Genomic DNA, 23,525 nt, shown 5'->3' on the forward strand with positions numbered 1-23,525 from the left:
TTGATAATATAATTTGATGTCACTCCGTGTCTTCATGGCTTGATAGTCCATTTCTTTTGAGCACTGATTAATATTCCAGTGTCTGGATGACCACAGTTTATTTATCTATTCACCAAATAAAGGACAACTTGGTCGCTTTCAAGTTTTGGCAGTTATGAATAAAGCTGCCATACACATCTGCATGCAGGTTTTGGTGTGGACATAAGTATATTCAACTCCTTTGGGGAAACATCAAGGACCATGATGGTAAATGCCATTTATAATCATCTCGTATGTGCCAGTCACTAGCCTCAGCGCCTTACAAACACTATGTCGGTTACTCTTCACTGAAAACCCATGCAGTTAGTATTAATAGACCCATTTGCAAATGAGCAAATAGGGCCTCAAAAGGTGATTTACCATGCCTCATGAATATGTGACAGAGCTGGGTCTCTAACCCTGGGGTTTATTTTCTTTCGTTCTTTTTTTTTTTTTTTTAAGATTTTATTTATGTATTATGAGAGACACACAGAGAGAGGCAGAGACACAGGCAGATGGAGAAGCAGGTTCCCTGTGGGGATCCCGTCCTGGGACTCGATCCTGGGACTCTAGAATCATGCCCTGAGCCAAAGGCAGATGCTCAACCACTGAGCTCCCCAGGCATCCCTAACCCTAGGGTTTCTGACGCCAAAGCCCTTTCCGTTAGACCTCAGTCAGGGTGCCTCAATTGCTGCTTTACTGGTTTATTTTTGTTCCTGGATGACAGCTTTAAGCTCACACACAGAGCTCTAGCACTCTGACTGGCAAATAAACGTTACTGGCAGCTCAGCCAGCTGCTGCTTCCTGTGTTTATAGCCCACATCGCAGGAAGGTGTCTTAAGAGTTGTTTCGAGTGTTGTGTCTGCTTCTCCTTGTGAAAGTGTGGATGCCACCTCTGAGAGGGAGGAAGATGACATGGGCTGCTCAGTGTTGGGTGGCAGTTCCCATGTGGTGGGGACTTGGAGAGGAATGCGTCTGTCCCCGGATGAGATCAGAGGCTTTGTTCTGTTTGGTCTGTAACCATGTGGTCTCAAGAAGTCAATGGACTGTGAGGTCAAAGTTCTAGAACGTGCTCCTCGGCTGATCTTTCCTGTGACTTTGGGTAAGACGGTTTACGTCTGCTTTGCCCATCTGTGCAATTAATTATCCAGAGTTTCCAGGAGCGCCTCGGATGCGCCCAGGGTCATGTAGATCGACGAGCCGCAGACAAACAGGATGCATTCCTGGCCCCCGTGGATCCCTGAGATTAGGAGAGGGGCAGACAGATACAGAAGCAGTGGATAATCACCAAACAAGGAGGTAGGACGCGCTGCAAGGGGAGCCAGCTTTCCTCCAAGCTGTCAAAGGGCCGTCTTGAGACTGCAGGTTTTTTTTTTTCTTTTTCTTGGAGCTTCTTAATTAGAGATAGCTAGTAAGATCTTACTTTTGTTGTGAACCTACTGTGTGTGTGTGTGTGTGTTACTCTTTTCTTCATCCTGAGGGGACCAGTAGGTAGTGTTTCCATTTTACAAATGAGAAATGCCAGGCAGATCAATCAAAAACTTTTTGTAACTTGTGAATGACTACACCAACATGGCCAGGTCAGGCTGGTTTTGGAGCCTTTCCCTTCCCACCTCCTCCTAAAGATTCTTTGAAGATTTCATTTTAAGGGTTCAAGAGTACCCAGCAGGCCCATGTTGAGCTGCTGCTGAAAGGCCTTCTGCTACTTTCCCTTTGGCTCCCTTGTCTGTGTTTCCAGGTATCATTTAGGAGGTGATGACCACTTGGTGGTTGCCTGTCCTTCCAGCCCCCTCATCCTCACCTACCCCTGCACCCCACACCCCGCCCCCCGTACTCTGTAGAGCTCAGCTGTCTTTGCTCAAGTTCCCACAATTTGAACACAGTGTTAATCGATGAATCAACAGGAGCCTTCTTCCTGGGTGTGCTTTTTTCTCAAGTGAAATCATAAACGTCCTTTTCACACGGGCCACCCTTTGAGAACGTTTCTCAGATTGCAGTACTCGTTTCTCACTTCTGGGTCAGGCTGTCCCCACTGCCATCCTGGGGCAGGACGAGGGCGCACAGAGGTGGTGGGTATATGTGTGGGCATGCACATCTGTGTGTCCTGCCCCAGCACGCTAGATGCGCCCCATCCCATGCCTCTTTGGAGCGCTTTGCCTGTCACATCATCATGGTTGGTTTACACGTCTCCTCCAGACTGGACTGTGTCTCCTTGAAGTGATGGTGCCTTAGTTTTTCTTGTTTCCCTAGTACTTTGCATGGTGCTTAGTACTTAGTGAGCACTCAGTATGCTCATTCCTTTATTAACATTTATTATTTCTTCTCTTTATATATTTATTCATTTGAGAGAGAGCAAGCATCAAGAGCACCAGGGTGGGGGCAGAGGGAGAGCCTTTAAACAGATTCCACTTAGCGTGTAGCCCTTTACCAGGCTCAATCTAATGACCCTGAGACCATGACCTGAGCCCAAACTAAGAGCTAGATGCTTAACCGACTAAACCATCCAGGCGCCCCAACATTTATTATTTGTGTGCTCTATACTACATGCCAGGGGGACGATGGCAAGCAGAACTGGGCTGGTCCCTGCTTCCTTCATGAGCTTAATGATGAAGGTTCATTAAAGGAAATGGAGCTTGATCAGATTATCTGTGAAGGGAGGCTGCGGTGTAGTCACCCCGGGCTGCCCGGATAAAGTGCCACGGACTGGGCAGTTAAACCACCGTCAGTTACTCTCTCATAGGTGTGCAGGCTGGAAATCCAAGATCAAGGCCTGGCAGGGTTAGGGTTCTGGCAAGGGCCCTCTTCCTGGCTTGCAGATGGCTCCCTCCTCCCCGCATCTTCACATGGCCTTGCCCTGGGCAGGTGCCTGTGGAGAGAAGTTCCTCATCTTACAAGGACCCCGAATCCTATCAGATCTGTGCTCCCCGATCATGAGCTTATCTAACCCTCGTGGCCTCGCAGAGGCCTCATTTTCAAATACCATCAGATGCTCACGTTGGAGGGTAGGGCTTCAATGTGTGAGATTGGAGGGGACACAATTCAGTCCAATCCATAGCAGCTCTCAACGGCCTTCTGGAGAGAGCAGCTCTGGGAAGTTAAGGATGGAACTTTCGGCCAGGTGGAGGAAAGGTGGGGAAGATGCCACACCAGGCATCCAGCACCCTCCACACAGACTCCCCCCAACCGCCCCCCCCAGCACCCATCCTCCTTCCCCAGCCCTCTCCACTGGCTGGGCTGCCGGGATCGTGGCGCCTGCCCTTCTGTCCACTGGGCCTGTGCTCTGCCTCCGTCTGGCCGGCTGATCCACATTCCTCTGGCTTCAGGTAACCAGCAAGGAAAGAGGAACCACAAGAAATGAGAAGGAAAATGCCTTCGGCCTCAGGCATCTGCTCCCGGAGCACTTCTCGGGAGCACCTCCCCGAGTCAGGCCCAGGCCCAGGGTCTCCCTGCCGCAGGCGGAGCTGCCGGTACCGGGCCCCACGGGCTCCGAGTTCCAGGGGTGTGTTTGCAGGAGCCGCTCCCGGTTCAGGAGTCCTCTGACTCCGCAAAGGGGCCAGCCCCGGGAGGAGGCTGCTAGCCCCAAGCTCTCTGAGTCTCAGAGCACAGGCTGACTCTCCGTCTCCTTGAAACACTGATACAACTAATTCCTCCGTCAGTTGCAACGGAGAGCATCGACCTCGGAGGCCTGGCTTGGGGAAAAGCAGACACGCACCAGGATTCAGACAGTGCAGGCTGCGGCCCCAGCTTTTCACTGGATGTGCTGGTTCTACAGGTTCCTCGGTTCTACAGGCCTCATGGTGTCTGTGGGCATTTCTGTGGTTCCATTCCAAATAATGCGTGTTGTACCCCTGCTATGTGCCGAGCGCTCTGCTTGCTTAGTGGCCGTGCAGGAGTACATGCCACGGCCTCTGCTTGAAGGACACAGGTCCTGGGGCGTGTGATTCAGGCCATGAAGAGGGTCAGGAGGCACTAAGGGACCTCGCTAAAGGGCCACTCAACTCAGCCTCAGGGAATCCAGGAGGGCTCCTTCCTTTTCTTTCTCTCTTTTTTTCTTTCTTTCTTTCTTTCTTTCTTTCTTTCTTTCTTTCTTTCTTTCTTTCTTTCTTTCTTTCTTTCTTTCTTTCCTTTCTTTCCTTTCTTTCCTTTCTTTTTTTCTTTTATTTATTTATAAACGAGAGACACAGAGAGAGGCAGAGACACAGGCAGAGGGAGAAGCAGGCTCCCTGCGGGGAGCCCGATGTGGGACTCAATCCCAGGATCCCAGGATCACGACCTGAGCCGAAGGCAGATGCTCAACCACTGAGCCACCCGGGCACCGTGGGGAGGCTCCTTTCAAAAGAGGTGCCCCTTAAGCTGAAACATAAAGGACAAGAAGCTGGACAGTTGGACACGTCCAGGGTGGAGGGATGGGGAGACGAGAGAATGTTCTAGGCAAAAAGGCCCGTGAGTGCACAGGCATGTGAATGTGAAAGCCCGGTGCATTGGGGAGCAGAAGGCATGTGTGTGGATGTGTGGGAACGTGTTTCTGGATGTGTGTGTGAGATGCACAGGGGGACAAATGAAACCGGACAGAATTGCCTGGTAGTAAGGAGTCTGAGTTTATTTGAAGGCTCTGCAAAGGCACCAGAGGATGTTGAACAAATCATGGCATAACCAGATTTGGCTGATTAGAACCTAGCCTTGCCACTCAGAATGTGGTCCCTGGACCAGTGGCTCCGGCCCACTCTAGAGCTTGGCAGAAATGCAGAACCTCAGCTCCACCCCAAACCCACTACTTTTTTTTTTTTTTTTTTAGATTTTATTTATTTATTCATGAGAGACACAGAGAGAGAGAGGCAGAGACACAGGCAGAGGGAGAAGCAGGCTCCCTGAGGGGAGCTTGATGGGGGGATTCAATCCCAGGACCCCAGGATCATGTCCTGAACCAAAGGCAGACGCTCAACCACTGAGCCACCCAGGTGTACCCCCACTACATTGTAATAAGATCCCTAGGTAATCAGTGTGACATTAATGCTGGAGACCTACTGTCTGTGATAAGGGTCAGTAAACTTGATAAAGGACCAGATAATAAATATTTTCAGTTCTACAGGCCTCATGGTCTCTGTGGCAACTATTTAACTTCACTGTCGTTGTCGTGCAAAAGCAGGCAGATGATATGTAAACAGATGAGCATGGCTGTGTTCCAATAAAAGTTTATTTATGGACAATGAAATTTGAACTTCATGTTATTTTCACCTGTGACAACAATATTCTTTTGGCTTGTGTTTTTTTTTTTCTTTCTTTCAACCATTTAAAAATGTAAAACTCATTCTTCTCTTGTGGGTTGTAGGCAGGAGATTGGATTTGACCACAGGCTGTAGTTTGCTTGCTCCTGACTGTAGGATTCAGACCTTCGGCTTTCATATGATGGCTCCTGACCTTTATGCCGTATTGTGAAAACCCAGTGAACTGGGAATGACATGCAAACCCTCATTTTCAGATGAGGAAATGGAGGCCCAACTGGGAAATTGACTTTCTCACAGTAACACAGCTACTTACTGGTTAGGACTCAAACACAGACCTGCTTCCTTCCAAGCAAATGTTCATTCTTTACACCAAGTATAACCAATTTGAAAGGAGAACTAGAGCCTTATCTATTTTTTCCGTGGCATAAGCAGAATAAGCAATGCTTAAAAGGCAAATTACCTTTTTCTTTCTGATAAATTACAAACAATTAGTTACAGGCTTTTTAATGTCAAAACCAAATGCTGTGAGCAGCCCATCCTGGGAAAATGTATGCTGCAGGGCAAGACCCAAGGCTTTTCCATACCCAAAATAAGATATCAAGCCTCTTTTTCTTTTCTTTTCTTTTCTTTTCTTTTCTTTTCTTTTCTTTTCTTTTCTTTTCTTTTCTTTTCTTTTCTTTCTTTTTTTTTTTTTTTTTTTTTTTTTTAGCCAAATAAAAGTCAGTGTAGGTGCTATTCCATAAGAAGTGAAGTTTGGCTAGAAATTATTTCATGGATACCTATTTGCTATTATTTTTACCTTGTTCTTTACAGTCCTTATTTACAAGCATAATAGAATGAATGAAAGGAGTGTCCCACTTGTTTTCTTGCACAACACTGGAGCAAGCCTAAAGGATTCTTATTGCAAAATCCAAGGCGTTGTAAATTGTTTTTTAAGAGTCCACCACTAAATTCCACATCCATAAATACACATTCCCAGCTGTCACCCCTCTCTGCCCAGCCCGACTCCTCAAACAGGAACAGTCACTCACAAAGGAAATGGAGCTCTTGCCTCCTTGAACCTCTTGTGCTTCAGACAGTGATGACATTCAGAGTATGGTCCTGGATCACTCAAGCTGAATATACTCCACTCTGAAACCTCATATGCAGAGAGGTCCTCCAGGAACATGACTGAGCACACCTCAAAGTAAAGTGGGGCCCAGGAAAGTGGGGGTCTTGCCAGCTGTCTTTCGGGTGTCCTGTTTCCTGTTCTTCCACTCTGGCACTGAGATAGTGCCTGGCCCCGCTGAGGTTAATGGGTGTGGGTTTACATGCATCCTCCAGTATGTACACACACATATGCATACACACCCATGCACGCATATGCACGCATGTCCCTCTTCCTAGCTTGGTCCCTGCGGTTGGGAAAAAACATGATGCTGCTACTCAGAACCTGGAGAAACCGGTGAGGTGGCTGAGTGCTGCGGGGCACAGGGACACAAAGAGACAGTCATCTGTTGCCATCATACAACCACCACTTGGTCAGGGCATCCTAGCTGCTCTGCTTCCGCTTGAGAAGCCTTATGTGCTGAGCGTGGCGGCAGCAGGGCTGATTCATCCCTGCCACCCGGGGTGGCCCAGCTGTCAGAACAGGAATGGCCCATCTCCCTGCACTCTGCAAAAAGCGACTGGTGGTGGATCAGCTGCCTGCATTGAGCTGTAAGAGAAGCTCAAAGGTTAGTGGTGAGGACAGCCCAGTGCAAATCCTCCTCCCCAGTAGTACCCTGCTGACTCAGTTTGAGGCCTCGAACCAATTGCTTTTCCTTAAATAATTAATTGTAACGGTGTTCATTATTTAGTACTTGACTGTGTGGATGGTACAGCGGAGCCACAGTTCAGACCCAAGTATCCGACCCACCGTGTCACGCTGCCTCTCGCCACCCCATGTGACATCCCATCTTCACACCAGTATCTCGGATACAGATGGCAGCCAGGTTCCCGTTTTCTGGATGAGATCACTGAAGCACTGAGAAGTTCATTGGTTCCAGTCATGGGGAAAGGAGGGAACCCAAAACTTCTGATTCCAAAGTCCGTCTTCTTTCCAGTCTGCCTTTCCTGAGCATTTCTTTTTCCATATGAGAAATTGAGAAACATTTCTTTCTCCCTCCATGGGTTCCCAGAGCCTGAGATACACATCTCTATCTAACTGGGAGCTTCTCTGAGGTAGATGTGTAGTCAGGTCTCCAGAGACCAGCTGTCCTCTCACTGTATCCAGCAGGGCTAAAGAAATAACCCCGCTCTGGCCACTGCAGGTGCCCCCCCACCCCCAGGGAGGGTGGCCACCGAGTACCTGCAGCATTGGCATGGTACAAGAGTACCCTGCCCCATCGAATTCATCAGAGTCACCCCATAGGGATCAAAACTTTCATGAACTAAAAAAACAAACAACTTTTGTAAACTACCAATTATTTTATTAATGGAAATATTCAAACTTGTATAAAAGTAATAAGAACGGTATAGGGGAAACAAGTGTATCGAGTTCTTGCTGCTTGATCTTTGGGCATCTGTACCATGCACTCCCCTACCCACTTTTCTGTTCTAATTTTTGAAAAGTAAATCCTAGACAGCATATCATTTTGCCTGTAAATATTCCTGTATGTACCTCTTGAAGATTATAACTTTTTAAAATACAATCACAGGTTCATTATCATACCTGAAAAATAATTGCGTCAAGTATGTAGTCAGTGATCACATACCCTCTATGGCCTTATAGTTTTGTTTTGTTTTTTTTTTAAGATTTTTCTTTATTTATTCCAGAAATAGAGAGGGGGGAAAGTGGAGGGAAGCAGAGAGAGAGGGACAAGCAGACAGCACTGAGCACAGAGCCCTACGTGCAGCTTGATCCCACAACCCCGAGATCATAACCTGGGCTGAAACCAAGAGTAGGATGCTCAACCAATTGAACCACCCAGGCACCCTGCCTTATAGTTGTCGTTTTTTAAAAATATTTTTTTTGGGTGTACATTACAGAACTCATCATGATCAGAGAATTATCAGTTTTTAACGTAGATTTCATTTGGATCAAAACCTCACCTGACCAGGAACTCTTGGTAAGACACCAGGTACAGAACAAGTCCTTACAGGAGAAAACGGAAAGTCTTTGAAGAATAAGCTAAAATAGGGTATTTGTCCTGTTAAACCAACTGGCAAAGTATGTCCTATAGTCTGTGTTCATGTTTAGCTCATCTACTAAGTTGACTGTAGACACAAGATTGACCAATGAGAAGCGATCTTGTGAACAAGCATTTATTGAGTGCCTACTATCTGACAGTAGATGTTGGGGCTTCAAAATCGAATGGAGCACAGCCCTGGCCGAGGATGCTTTTCCTCGAGCCAAGGACAATCTGACAAGTCAGGGATGATGGCATATCATGAAAGTGCTGGGTGGAGTTAGAGACGCCAGAGCTGCGGAGAAGGGGGATGTTAGTCTCATGGGCTGACACGAAGCTTCCCCGAGGAGGTGACATTATGAAGGATAAGAGACAAACAATTTTAGAACTGAAAGTATTTTGTGCAGTTTCCTGGATGTGGAAAAACAAGAAGTGAAAGGATGTAGGCCTATATTCCTTTTTAAAGATTTCAATGAAAAAAACAAAAACAAAACAGAAATAAATAAATAAATAAAGATTTCAACAAGGATTCCAAGCTGAGGTTAGAAATCCTCACGTAACTGGGAAATCATTTGTCTGGCTCTCTCATGCCTTAACTTTTCTGGCTCATCAATGTTTTATCATGTCACTGGGCCAAAAATATAGACAACCAACATGTCCTCATGTGCCCCAGATCTGAAACTGCGCATCTTGTCCTGGCAAGGGCAGGGATTAACGCAGAGTTTGCGGCCAGCGCTCCTGCAGCCTCAGGATGAGAAGATGGGCAGGGTGAAAGCCCCCTTGCACCTGTAATGGGAGGAAAACTTACCTTAATCTTGTCTGCTTGCTTGCTTATTCTCTGCTTCCTCTCCCGCTAGAATGTAGCTTCCTGAGAGCTAAGTCCTTGACTATCTCCCTTCTCACCCTGACCCTACTGTCTGCCAGAACAGTCTGCCACAGCACGTGCTCTGGAATATTGTACAGTTCATCAACGTGTCCATCCTTGTCCGCTCCCTGTGCTTCTTCCAGGGGTGGTCTTGCCCTCTGGATGTTTCCTGGTGGGAGTGCTCCCATGTGTAGGTGGAAACAGACTTCTTACATGTAAAGTGTTAGAAGCAGAAACATCTCCATGATCATGATGACACCTCTCCTTGTTCTAGCACATTACAGTTTATGAAGCATTTCTGTTTTTTTTTTTTTTTTAAGATTTTTTAATTCATTCATGAGAGATACAGAGAGAGAGAGAGAGAGAGAGATAGAGGCAGAGACACAGGCAGAGGGAGAAGCAGGCTCCATGTAGGGAGTCCGATGCAGGACTCGATCATGCCCTGGGCCGAAGGCAGGCGCTAAACCGCTGAGCCACCCAGGGATCCCCAGCATTTTATTGTCGTACACAGCAGCTGTGTTAAGGTGATGGCTGAACAGATACTATCACTGCAATTAACGGATGAGAAAACCAAGGCTCCGAGGGGCTGCGGTGCACAAGGATCCAGAGGCAGTGAGGGGTGAGGCAGCATCAGAAACCAGGCCTGCCTGACAACTCCTAAGCCAGGGCACGCTCTCCAGTACCAGGCTGCCAGACCAGTGGGCGCAGCTCCTTTCTCTGCTCATGGAAAACACAGACCGACATAAAGCAGGTTTCATCCCAGGCCACTCAGAAAGCCCTCTGGGGAAATCTGAACCCATCTTCAGCATTAAGTGGTTTGGCGTGTTTAGGGGAACACAATATTCGGGGCTACCTAAGTGCCCGGCAGAAAGTCTGCCAGATAAAGCCTAAGTGGATCTGGGAGGAGCAGACTTTTTTCTCCATTAGACTGAGTGAGGTCAGGTCAGAGACAAATGCCCACAGAAGAAGAGTCTGTAAAAAACTGGTCACCATGTGTCCTGGTGTAGAAACAGCGAGACTCACACACAGTTCTATGAGGGAGCTCCGAGAGCCCTGCTGTGGGGCTCCCAGCTGCAAGCAACTGTTGCTTTTAGCTGGCACTTTGGGGTGCTGTGGGCTGTGCGGTGGCAGATTTACCAGAAACATTGAAAGGGTGCTGACGTGGTCTTAAAAGTTGGGAAAGTGACTATAAAGCATATTTAAGGGCTAGATCTCTGCAGGCTGAGTAGGCTGTTGGCCGTGAGGCACAGGGAAAGAATGTGGCCTTGGAGGAAAGGCCATCTGGGCACGTGAATAGAGCTCAGGGTGGTGGACTTGAGGGGGAGAGTAGAGGGCAGACTATTCCATCTCCCCTCCTTGTCCTCAGTGGAATAAGTAGCCCAGGCATTAACTTGCACCTTTCCCCTGGATCCCCTTCTTTACCCAGCTCCACTCTCCTGTGCCAGCTGATTGCAGGCAAGTCAACTGATCTCTGAGTGAGCTCTATGTTTTCCCAAAATGAAGATGTTTCCTGTTTTTCTGCACCTCCAGGGAGGTGAAGTACAATATGAAAAGTTGAAAGTTTATCCTCAGCCACACAAACAGTTGTTAATTTTTTTTTAAAGGTTTATTTATTTGAGAGAGAGAGAAGGCATGCTAGAGAGAGCATGAGCAGGGAGAGGGGCAGAGGGTGAAGGAGGCTCCCCACAGAGCAGGGGGCCTGAACACTGGGCCCCATTCTGGGACTCTGGGATCATGGCCTGAGCCAGAGGCAGACGCCCAACCGACTGAGCCACCCAGATGCCCCAAACAGTAGATGATTTTGTTACCATCACTTTAGATGCTTTAGGAGGATCTAATAAATGGGATAAAACTGTGACATCTCCAGGTATGCATAAGATGGCAGTGGCCATTTGTGGGATCCTGCCTGAGTCCCATCTGGTAGGGATGGCTAATTACATGACTTTACATGACTTGGCCCTTCGACTCAAACCTTCTATTTGAGATAGCCCCTCATAACACCGGGTTTCAAATGGGAGGCTTTGTGCTACGTTCCCACAAGGGGGAAGAGTTTAGAACTTGAAGATGGTGGAGAACAAGTGTGTTGTCCTGGGGAAAGGATGGTTGAGGAAGGGCTGGGAGAGGGGGATCAAGCCAATTGCATGTCTCCTGCTACGCTGTACATTCTGCACACTATCTCTATTCCTTTGGATGGCCCCTTTAAGCCCATCTTACAGATGAGAAAGTTAACAATTCGCCCAGTGTCACCCACTTGATAAATGGGATCAAGGTTCCGACTCCTGTCGGCCTGAAGCCAAGGCCCACATTCTTTTACCCACAATCAGAGCCTTGTCACTTCTCCATGTCCACTTTCCTGGTGCTCCCAGGACTCCAGGCTGAGAGAATTTTCCAAGTCACGAAGCTAAACTAACTCTGTACTGTCTCATCTCCCTATCTAGACACTAATGCCTCATTTAAGTAACTGCTACTACTGATGATGATGATGATGATCACAATAATAATTGAGCAGAGACAGTGTTTGTGAATTTTGTTTTGTTTTATTGGGTGGCTTCATTTTGGATTCTCTGCTTGACTTCTTTAGGGTGTAGCCATGGGGGCCGGTTGGTATGGTAGAAGCCACAGCCGTAGACAGAGAACAGTCCGTCTGCCTTCAGTTCCCACTCAATCCCTCACTCATGCACTGTACATCTCTGGAATAAGGGGAGCAGCTGAGGAGGCCTCTTGGTTCTGGTTGAGGAAATGTCTATTGTCTAGAACTGAATCCATTAGAGAGGACCTTCTCCAGGATGCAGACACTAAGTGGGAGGGGGATGGGCTCTTGGTTACATCTGATGGGCCTTTAAAAAGCCCCACAATTTAAAAAAGTGATACATGTGTGTTGTGCACATTTTGGAAACTAGAGAAAATTACAAAGAAGAAGAAGTGCTATATTCTATATATTATATGTAATTACATATGAACTGTTGAGACTCGTACCTAGCAATTTGTTGTGACATATTTTTCTGTCGCTAATTATTCTAACATGATTTCTCATGCATTTCTAGTATGCCATTAGATGGAAAAGCTATTTAATCAATCCCCTATTTTTAGAAATCTGGGCCATTTTGTGGCAGTGAACATTCTCACGCATACATCTTTGTGTCCTGAATAGCGGAGTGAGATTAGGGGCATTAGTTTTATCTTTTGCAAAATGGAGGTATATAACACCATTTCAAAGTACTGTCACAAAGGTTATATAGAATAACACATATAAAGTACTTAGCAGAGTGCCTTGCACACCGTTAGCTACCCATAAATGGTAGCTCTCAAGACTAGTTTACTTTCCACCCTATTATTTCTGTAGGTGCCAAAAAAAGTAGGCTTACACTCTCAAGGTTTTTGAGGGCTATGTGGTTTCATTGTGTTAGCCTATCTGAAGGTCCTTGGGAAGAAGAGCAGGTGAAACAGGAAGCCAGTGTGTCATATCCGCTCGGCCATTGCTTAAGCCAATTAGGTAAGGCACCCATTGGCCCACAAATGGGGTCATGGCAGCCAGACTGCCACTGTCCCCGGCATCCCTGGCTGAGACCTGGACTCCTAATCCACAGATATTTTACATGGCCCAGCGGCTGCTAAAGTTTAAATATATGCCCATGAGAGCCAGTGAGAGCCACCCAAAGCCATCCCTCCCTCTAAAACTCATCCTTGTCCCCTTATTTCACATCTTTGTGCCTTAAGTATGAGGAATGATGGCTCAGGATGGTGTACTAGCCCACCAATTATCATCGCTGCTACTGGAAGAGGACTCACCTTAGGGTGGGAGCCCTAAGAGTGGGCCACACATGTCCTCTTACTCCGTATGACATTCTACCTACTAGCAGAGACATCCAGAGCTGAAAAGAAACTTCTTGATAATTGGGCCTGATCTCGTCCCTTCTGGGAAAGACTGTAGCCCAGAGCGCTTAAATGATTTGTTCAAGTCATAAAACAAATAAGTGGCAAAGCCAGAACCAAACCCCAGGTCTTCCGGAGCCCTCCCCAGCCAGGATTTTTCTCCCTGGACCATGCTTATTTCCAACAAAAGGAAAGAAACCCAGGATTAGAGGTCACGGTTAACTTGTCGTCCAGATATGTGTGCCTCTTTCCAAAGTGAGTGTTTCTCCTGAGAGGTTCATCACTAGAAAAACGAAACCACATGGCTGTGTTGTCCTGCCCTCTCCCTGTGCTGGACCTTTCCTATAAAGAATCTGTTAACATCATCAAGAAGCAGGAAGGAGCTTTTATAAGATGCCTCTCTTTTCCCCCCTTCCTAAATTTCATACCACGTTTGAGGCTGGTTTTTCTAAGATAAAGCCACTGTGTTGTGCACAGAAACTTCTGCAGCCGAGCAGCGTTTCTCAAACTGGAGGAAACCGGCCTTTGTTACCTCAGATGGTTGTCGACACAGGACTGTGAAGACCAGCTTTGGCCTTCTCGTGCCGAGAGAATGCAGTTATAGAAACAGTGCCAAGACTCGTCCTTCCCCTTGGGTGCTGCTGGACTGCCACTTAGCTCTTTGGTCAACTTAAAGTTTACAATCTTCAGGGAGTATTTTTGGGGGTGCCTGGGTGGTTCAGTTGGTTGAGTGTCCAACTCTTGGTTTTGGCTTAGGTCATGATCTCAGGGTCATGAGATCGAGCCCTGCATTGGCCTCTGCGCTGGGCATGGAGCCTGCCTAACATTCTTTCTCTCCCTCTCCTTTTGTCCCCCTCACCCTGCTCTCTCTCTCTCTCTCTCTTTCTATTAAAAAAAAAAAAGAAGTGTTTTACTGAGATTTAAAATATAGCAGTTCATCTCTTATTGTGGTAGCCACTGCCATTTGCAGGAAAATCCCTAAATGTCAACTTGTGGGTTGTTTTACAAATGAAAAAGAGACACCTCTGGAATCAGTGATAAAGGCTGCCTTGATTGGCCTTCTGCTGGGTAGGTGTGGAGCTGGCAATTTTGCAAAGTCCCACGGCTCAGGCAAGAGGCCATGGTGGCTGTTTTGAGGCAGGGCCTGCTTGGTGGCGCAATTGTACTCCCAAAGGACACAGTCAAAGCTACCCTCCATGGGCCCAGGCTCATCTGCCCAGGATTTGGCTTCTGACCATAAAGGAGGGCAGTGGGTCGGACAGAGTAGGGTCACAGACTGGGCCAGACAGGGAGTTAAAGAACATTGGAGACTTTCCAGCCTGGGTCCATTCCTTGGCTCTGCTACTTATATAACCGGGGACAAGTGACTTCATCTCCCCAAGCTCAGATTTCCTCACCTGCAAATTGGCATCAACAGAAATGCCAACCTTGCAAGGTTGGGATAATTAAATGAGAGAATGCTTATAAAGAACCTGGCAAATAGGAAGCACCCTAGAATGTCAGCAATACATTTAATATTGTGATGCTTTTACTGACTGTGACTTTAGGGAGTTTTGGAATTGATAGGAGGAGAGGTAAATAGAAAAATATTTTTGTACTAGACATTAATCCCTTCAGAAGCTATGTAGTGATTACTCACTCCATGCCAGGCACTCTCTAGGCCTTGGGGATGCAAAATCAAGAAGCTCCGAGCTTACCAAATTGTACAGAAACACAGAATTGCACTGACCAGGGGTTAATCGTACAGTACAAGGGATACCAGGAGGCATTGTGGTACAGTGGGGAAGGAAGGAAGGTCACAGCTGGCTCTGGCGACGGGCCTCCTCAGAGCAGGAACGTGGAAGGGAGTTTGCGTGTTATGGAAGATATTCCAGGCAAAGACAGAGCCTGCACAAAGGCTCAGAGAAGGGCAAGACAGCGTTTGTCTGGTACAGCAAGAGCATCCAGGGAAACAGCTTGATAGGCTTTGATTCAGCACCAGAGATAGGAGGCAACATTTCCTCCCCTCGAGTTTAGGGACTGATAGACAAGGATTATCCTATTACCATGTGATAATCCCAATAATCAAGAGACTGAAAAAGATTCCTAGTCTCTCCACCCAAAGTTGTAAGGAAAAACCATGAAGGGATGATGACACAGCTGAAAGACTAGGAAAGTAGAGTTCATCAGTTGGTGGAGTGGGGGAGAAGGAGAAACATTCCATAAAGGGCACAAAATGGAAAGGGACGTGGAGGTTTGTGAGTGGGTGTGGGTCACCGGAGGGCACACAGGCCAATAGGTATGGCTGGAAGAAAGAGGGCTGAGATGCATGCCCTGATTCATTTGGCAAATATGTGTGCAGGGCCCTCCGTGCTCCTGCATCACTCCCGAGGCTCCGGGGATGCAGCTATAGAGACCCAATCCTGAAGTGCAGGAGGAAGCACAGATGGTATGTGTGGACCACGGGGTCTGATTTGGGTGATATGCAGGCATAACATTAAGAAACAATGAATCACATGGTGAGCAATGACTCCTTTTCTGATTACAAGGTTGCAGGGAGAGTCTCCGTTCGGAGCCAGTCAGTTGAATATTCATTTTCGAATACTTATCCATCTTTCTAACAGGGAGCCCTCGGCCTTATGCTCAGAGCACTGGCAGGCAAGAGTGTGCAACCGGAATTTAGTAAAAATATTGTGTTTCCTGGGCTTTGTTTTCGTTTTTTAATTAGTGGATATTTTTTGTTTCTGGCAAGTGGTGCTTGTTTTCTCTTCCTGGAGGTTCTATGAAATTTTCTGTACAAGTATTTTGAGTCAAGTCAATCAGAGAAAGACCATTATCCTATGATCTCACTCGTATGTCAATTTAAGAAACAAAACGGGGATCCCTGGGTGGCGCAGCGGTTTAGCGCCTGCCTTTGGCCCAGGGCATGATCCTGGAGACCCGGGATCGAATCCCACGTCGGGCTCCCGGTGCATGGAGCCTGCTTCTCCCTCTGCCTGTGTCTCTGCCTCTCTCTCTCTCTCTCACTGTGTGCCTATCATAAATAAAAAATTAAAAATTAAAAAAAAAAAAACAGAAACAAAACGGAGGAGCATAGAGGAGGGGAGGGAAAAATAAAACAAGACAAAATCAGAGAGGGAGATAAACTATAAGAGACTTTTTTTAAAAGATTTTAATTATTTCTTCATGAGAGACACAGAGAGAGACAGAGACATAGGCAGAGGGAGAAGCAGGCTCCCTTCAGGGAGCCCAATGTAGGACTCGATCCCAGGACCCTGGGATCATGCCCTGAGCCAAAGGCAGAGACACTCAACTGCTGCCACCCAGGTGCCCCCATAAGAGACTCCTAATCATAGGAAACAAACTGAGGGTCTCTGGATGGTGGAGGGACAGGGTAACTGGGTAACAGGCATTAAGGAGGGCATGTGATGGAATGAGCACTGGGCGTTATATGCAACTGAGGAATCACTGACTTCTACCTCTGAAATCAATAATAATACATTATATGTTAATTGAACTTAAATAAAATCTTTAAAAATGCTTATAATCAAAAAAAGATATAACACTAAAATAAAATAAAATAAAATAAAATAAAATAAAATAAAATAAAATAAAATAAAAATTGTATTTGAGTTAAAGTAAATGAGTTATTTTAGAGGGAAATTACATAAATACAGTAGAGTATAGATGCAGATGTAGCCAAACTAATAAGCTGATAGGGGAATGGCTGAAGCCTAGCAGGCACTGCTGTGGCCAACGGGAAACCACTGTAAGTAAGCACGGGGGAGGAAGATTTGCTAAGAGAGACTTGTCTGGGTGGGAGCTCCTTGGATGCCAAAGTTAAGTGTGTCATTGGTGTTGAGGTCTCAGCTCCTAGCATAGAGCTTGGCACTTTGCGTGGGCTCAGTTTGGGGTATCCTAGGGCGTGACACTCCCAAATGATCTGCATTCAAATAGAACACTTGCATTTATTCCTTCCACTCTGATCATCACTCTGTTGCATGGGTGCTTGGAAGGAGCTGGAAGCTCTGACGATGGCAGGACAGGAGTTCTTGAACGAGGACCAGCAGGCCAGAAAGCAGGTGCACTCTGGTCTCCTCTGCAAACATGTCAAGTCCTCCAGACTGTGTGGTGATGACTCCTGGGAACTGTCTCCTTGGAGCCCATGGTGGTCTCTCCATTGTTTTCAGAGACATGACACCCAGAGATGGTGGTGCTGATAAGCAACTAATACTGTTGCCATTCCAGTAGCTCTAAGAGACCTTGTGGGGTTTCTTTTTTGTTCCTTTAAAAAAAAAATTTTTTTTTCACGACTTAGAAGCCTTTATGTAAGCATGTCATGTTTTATGCATCATGGTCCTCTTCGCCCTTGGCTATGTTGTTTGGACCCTTATCTGCGCTGTGCCTCTCTCCCTGGAGGTCCCACGATGCTCAGGAAAAACAGAAAAGAACTGCCTTGCAGCACTTTTGTCCTAGCGCCTCGGTTCCTGCAGCCCTGCCAGGTCAAAGGGGTTTAAAACGAAGTTTCTAAGCTGGCAAGGAAAGGAAAAGGAAAGAGAGCACGGTTCGGTTTCTATAATGGAATGAAGCTAATTGCACGACCAGCTGTTCAGAACATATGAAAAAGGTTTCACTGCATATATTAAAAACTAAATAAGTTAAAGTTTTCAAAGACATCACCTGGGGCTTCCCGTAGTGTAGAGCCTTCGGGAAGTTACTGAACACACACACTGAGCTTACAGTTCTCGGCCTGATGACCACACAGTTTTTAATTCCTCAGTTCTGAGCTACAGGTAGGATTTGAGCCTTGATGTGATGATTTCTCCGGGGGCACTAGGCCACTACGAATATGCTTAAAGGCAGTGAGAGGCGAGGATGAGCGAGCTGGCCGTGTGTGTGTGTGTGTGTGTGTGTGTGTGTGTGTGTGTGTCTGTCTGACCTTCCCTGGGCCAGGCCAGGTTGGGCCACCACGTCTGTCTGAGGGCAGCACTGCAGGTGTGGCCTCTGGGCCCCCCTCTGTGCAGAGCACACGGAAGGCAGCCCCGCTCTAGGGAAGGCCCGAGTCTGTTGACAGACACTGCTCCTTATCTTGTTTTCACATCGGTTGCAGCATGATGTGTGTTCAGAACAAGCGTGGGTGGGGGCTCCTCCTGCCCGGCCCTGTGCTGGCTGTTAAAACAAGAGAGTGGTTTATCGTACTGTTTTTCAAGTTTTCAGGCCGCCAGGAATTGGTGATTCCGATGGGGCAAGGGGGGAGGGGGGATTTGGGGATTGCAAAGAAAAACCGACTCAGCTCTTTTGGGGAACACGTCCACCATCTACGTGATAGTCATTCTGTGTTGGAGGTTAGGGTTTGTTTGGCTGCTCAGGGGCACTAGGTACAGGGCCCAAAACACTTGAGCTACAATTTCCACCCCAAATCATCACATCAGTCTCCGGGAGTCCTAAAATGCCACTGACCGCTGGGATTCCAGTTGCACTTTGCAATCCACAGAGCACTTTTACATACGGTTGGGATGACAACACTGAAGCTCAGAAACGTTAAGGAGATTTTGACCACAGTCCTATGTTTTATAGCTAGTGACTGGGTCGGGTAGAAATCAAATCCAGGCCCTCTGGCCTCCAGTTGTGGGTCCTTTGTCCTCCACCTGGCTGCCCACATCTGGTTCCATCTTGTCCAGACTGAGCTGTCCTTTAGACACTTCAGCGCCCTGAGGATTGAGGATCCGGGAGGGCAAGGTAGCCAGGCAAGATAATTGGGAATTGACTCAGTGCATTGAGCCACAGATCCAGAATCCATAAGTTTACAGCTATTTAGAGATAGAAGTAAGGACGGAGATGAATATTTACTGAGGAGCAACCAGCTGCTGGACTGTGAGCTTCCTGGACCTGTCATGTCAAGAGGGTATATATTGAAATACCCTCTCCCTTGATCCTCTGCCAGCTTCTGGAGACAGGGCCTCTCGTCCCCATCTGACAGATGAGAGCACTAGAGCCTAGAGACACAAAGATACTTGCCCAAAGTAAGTGGTGGGGCCTGAATTCGAGACTAGGTTGGTCTGATTCCAAAGCCAGCCCAGTCCAACCCCCACACTCCATCTCTGAGGAAATGGGAGTGGTGGAGCCGCTGCTGTGATCTCTCAGCAATCACGGAGCTGGGTGTCTCCGACGTGATCCCGGTCCTCTTCCCAGCTCAGGTCAGTTGGCGACCTCCTCTCTGAGGGTTGGGATTCCCCTCTGTCCCATCAGATGAAACGTTATCAGCATCACAGATGACCTCCCCTACCCCCACCTGTGCCCTGCCCTGGAGTCATGAGAGCTTTTTTTTTTTTTTTTGCAGTTCACACCAGCCATTAATTCTTTTTTTCACCTCCTGTTGCTCTCTACCTTCCAGAATTTTCCACATTCCTCATCTAGGCCTTGACAAAAGTTGTTCACAAGTAACCCCATTTGACCATTTGATTTGTCCATTTTCTTCATACCTTGCCACCCGCTAGGAGACTACGGAAAAATAGGAAAGCATAAAGGCAACATAGGTAGCGCCCACAGTATGAGAGAGTCCACTGTGAAGAAGGCACCAGCTTTGAGGACACCAGAAACAAGGCCCTGGGGCACCATGGGAGCCATATGGAGAGGCTACGAAGGCCAGAACCTAAAGCTGACCCACTCCATCCCCAGTCCCACAGTTCTCCGTGCTCTACTCATGTTACACCTGCCACACCCACCCCCTTTGGAAATCACCTTGCTTCAGTGCTGTTGTTGGTGCTCCTCCTAACCTGAAGCTGTGCAATAAATACATAATGTAGGCAAACCAGGCACTGGGATTGGTTCTCAATCTCTTGGTCCTGGGCAGGGGCAGTGAATGGGTTGCCTGGAAGGGAACTGGTATCTATTAGGTGCCTGCTGTATGCAAGTTATTTCACTCAAGTCTCACAACAACACTGTGAGGTGGGTTTTCGTCCCATTTAACAGAGGAGCAGACCGAGGAGCTGACAGTGGTAGGGAATTTGCTCAAGGTTTCCCAGCTAGCAAGCGGCAGAGCCAGGATCGAGACCCAGCTCCCCCTCCAGGGCCCATACTCTTTCCACTTTGCCAGCATCAGATGTAGCAGAGAGCCTACCTCCAACATCTTACAGAGAGGAAAACAATATGACCTCCGACCTCAGAGAACTCACAACCCACAAGAGAGTGGCACGTGGGGTCCCAGAGCTGGGTTTGAGTCTTGGCCCAGCCCATTCCTGACTGCATGTGATTAGCGTGTCCTTGCCTTCCTTCTGTGAAAGATCTGTAAATAATAGTGTCTACCTTCCAGGATTATTGTGAGAGGACAGGTTTTTCCATGATGTGTGATCTCTTAAGCTCTCCATCAACAGTATTGTTTAATTTTCAAACTCAGTCAAGGAATGAATTGACTGGTACCTACAGGCCAGTGGTGGGGCCAATCAGGGCCTTTAGTCACCTGGCCCCAGGTGTGTGGTGTGAGCAGTCAGGTGTGGGTATTAGAGGAAGCCCAGCACGCTGGTGATTTGGTGGTAGGCCTAGAAGTTATTCTTTACAGATCTGGTTTGAGACCCGATTCCACTAGGCTTTTTTTTTTTTTTTTTTAAGATTTTATTTATTCATGAGAGAGAGGCAGAGACATAGGGAGAAGCAGGCTCCCATCAGGGAGCCTAATGTGGGACTCGATCCTAGGACCCCAGGATCACGACCTGAGCCAAAGGCAGACGCTCAACCGCTGAGCCACCCAGGCGTTCCTCGTCTAGGCTTTTATTTAAGCCCCCAGTGCTGGGTGGTGGTTTTCCGATGGTTTAGCATCAGAAGCCTTGTCCCTTCCTTGGTTTGGGCCCTGACCAGAGTTCCGGATGGTGAGTACTTTTTTTTCTTTCTATCCTTCTCCAAAGTGAGGATTTCTGGTTAAACTTTTACAGTTAAGCGGATAAACTTAACATTTCTCTCTTTGATTTTTTTCCCCATTTTTCCATTTTGATTTTTGTGTGTTCATCTTATTTGCTCTCTTAATTGAATTCTGATGTTGACGTCAGCAGCTGGGGATGTAATTTGGAAGCGTAGAGCTGATGGCGAGGGAGAGCTTCATCCCCGGGGTAAACGGTGCGCTGCCCCGGAGGATGAGCTTTGTGCCACGGGAGCAAGCCCTGGGAAATTCGGGGTCTGTGTGTGTTCAGAGCTCAGAAAAAGGCACTCTGTTCCACATTTAAACAGAACCATCTTGTTTCATCACAAAAAGAACACTAGTGCTGTGATTATCTCTGTTTTATATTAAAAATTAATTCCCAGCCCCCCGCATCATAATCCTGTCCAGCCCATGGGCCTGTACTAATTAACATGGTTGTGCGATTCCCCATCTGCTTTGAATTTCTTGGCTTCTTTGTCCGAGGGCATTCACAAATCTGGCTGTTTGTTGGGAGGGTCTAGGGACAGTATTGATTGATCTTTGGGTTGCAAAGAAACAAAAAGACAGTGGGAAGTGTTCTAATTGGTCTTTTTTTCTTGTGTGCTGTAGGCTGAAGTCCCCCAGAGTAATTAACGCGAAGTGCAAAAAGTAAAATGTTCCAGTCTAAAAGGCAGTAGAAATTGCATAGCATGGAAATAATAAAATGAGGTCTTATTAATGGGAGCGACGCACTTGCAGTGGCAAGTTCTGCTGGTCGCCCGATGGGCTGGGAGCCTTTGCAAGCTGCTTTTTGGGTAACACTCACAGTTTCCGACATCTGTGGGCTTTTTAGGAGGAAGCGTGTTCTTCCCTCTGACACCCATCTCAAGGCCCTGAGCTACGCAGAGGGGAGAAGTTTACCCAAAGGTGCAGGGGTGCATCTGTACGCACCACTGTGGCACCCATGTGCCAGCTCACTGCTTCTCATGAGGAACTAAGGGTGTTCCGGGTAGAATGGATGGAGGGCAGAGAATAGGACCAGTTCTTTCCTTTTGCACTGGAGGGGTCCCTGCCTCCGTCTCAAAACCTGTCCCGGCAGCTTTTGCCAACAGTAAGCCATCTCCCCTGAATCCTAGGGTGTAAGTAGAGAAGTTGGCCTCCCTTACGAGGCCTTGATGCCCAGTGGAGACTACAGCCTCCTTGAGGGCAGAAGCCATGTCTCCTTTTGCTCTAACCTGTGGCCTGCCAATGCTATAGTGTATGCTGGGCAGAGGGATCAGCAAACACCCTGTGAGAAGTGGCGCTTGTTCCTTAGAAAATGGAATTGTTTGCTAGAATAATGAATCCAAGCGCAACGCATTTATGTGCATGGAAACCTTTCATCCAAAACATTAATGACCTCAGCACAGAGAGAGACGGAGAGTCTAAAATAAAGATCTGTTGAAAGTACTTTTAAAAAGGCAGAGAATATTATCACATAAAACAAAATATAGGACTTTATCCCCCAAAGGCATGAAGACTCCTTGCTTTCATTATTCAAGTTCAGATTTTAAGACTTCAGAGAAACTCAAATTGCTGAAGATTCTAGAAGCCAAAGAAAGATGTGTTTGGGGTTTGAGGGGGAAGAGAAAAAACATTACGAAGAAGAGCCATCAGATTTTAACTCTGGAAAAATGTATATTCTCCTTCCTCTTCTTTGGACCGTATTAATCCAATTAAATAAAGGAGAAAAATTGCTATAAAACTTATTGTTAACCCTGACTTTGCATTCCTTCATCATTCATTTGGTCATTTACTCCTTCTTTATTTTTATTTTAAATAAATTTTTATTTATTTATGATAGTCACACAGAGAGAGAGAGGCAGAGAGAGAAGCAGGCTCCATGCACCAGGAGCCCGACGTGGGATTCGATCCCGGGTCTCCTGGGCCAAAGGCAGGCGCCAAACCGCTGCGCCACCCAGGGATCCCATCCTTCTTTAAAAACCTCCCGCACTCCCTGAAGATGAGTACTGTGTCTGGTTCATGTTTGGAATGTCTTCTTCATCCTCCTTTTCCTGAGCTTGGCCCAGAGCAGGTCCCTACATACAGTTGTTGAGTTGAGTTGGTTGCAGACATGCCACCTACTACTTCAAAATTTCTTCCTTCTCCTTTTCAAAAACACTCATCAAATGGTGCTAATCCTCTTGAAAAAGATGGAAAAATCTGCCCCACTGCGGGTCATAGGCAAAGTTTTGAAACTTGGGTGGTTTATTGATCTCAAAAAGTCTAGACGATGGCTAAATAGAAACATTTAGACACTGTGCATAGGTAGGGCCATGTGAGACTCTGGGATTTTTGGCATAAGTATAATGTATTATCTTATTGTAGGTTTGAGCCCTTCTTTTTGTGAGGGCAAGCATCCTGCCTCCCAGGACACAGGAAGTGACTAAGGTTCTGTGAAAACAAGGACTTGGACCTGGTACTGGTTTAGAGGTTGATGGAAAAGCGCATTTTTTTAGGGTAGACGAGATGTTAGCAATGACATG

The 23,525-nt window shown here is 47.1% G+C and overlaps 1 protein-coding gene across 4 annotated transcripts in view; it reads left to right on the top strand.

Moving 5' to 3' along the window:
• UBASH3B (ubiquitin associated and SH3 domain containing B) overlaps window positions 1–23,525 on the top strand; it is a 139,316-nt gene that overhangs the window by 19,595 nt on the left and 96,196 nt on the right. The window contains exon 1 of one of the 4 annotated variants that reach the window (XM_072822415.1): window positions 1,092–1,317. The exons of the other annotated variants lie outside the window; for them this stretch is intronic. Within the exon in view, the coding sequence (XP_072678516.1) occupies window positions 1,190–1,317 (128 nt within the window). The 5' untranslated portion in view covers window positions 1,092–1,189. Of the gene's footprint in view, window positions 1–1,091; window positions 1,318–23,525 lie in introns of those variants that run through there. 4 annotated transcript variants of the gene reach the window in all.

This window comes from Canis lupus, chromosome 3, assembly GCF_048164855.1.
Source record: "Canis lupus baileyi chromosome 3, mCanLup2.hap1, whole genome shotgun sequence".
NCBI lineage: Eukaryota > Metazoa > Chordata > Mammalia > Carnivora > Canidae > Canis > Canis lupus.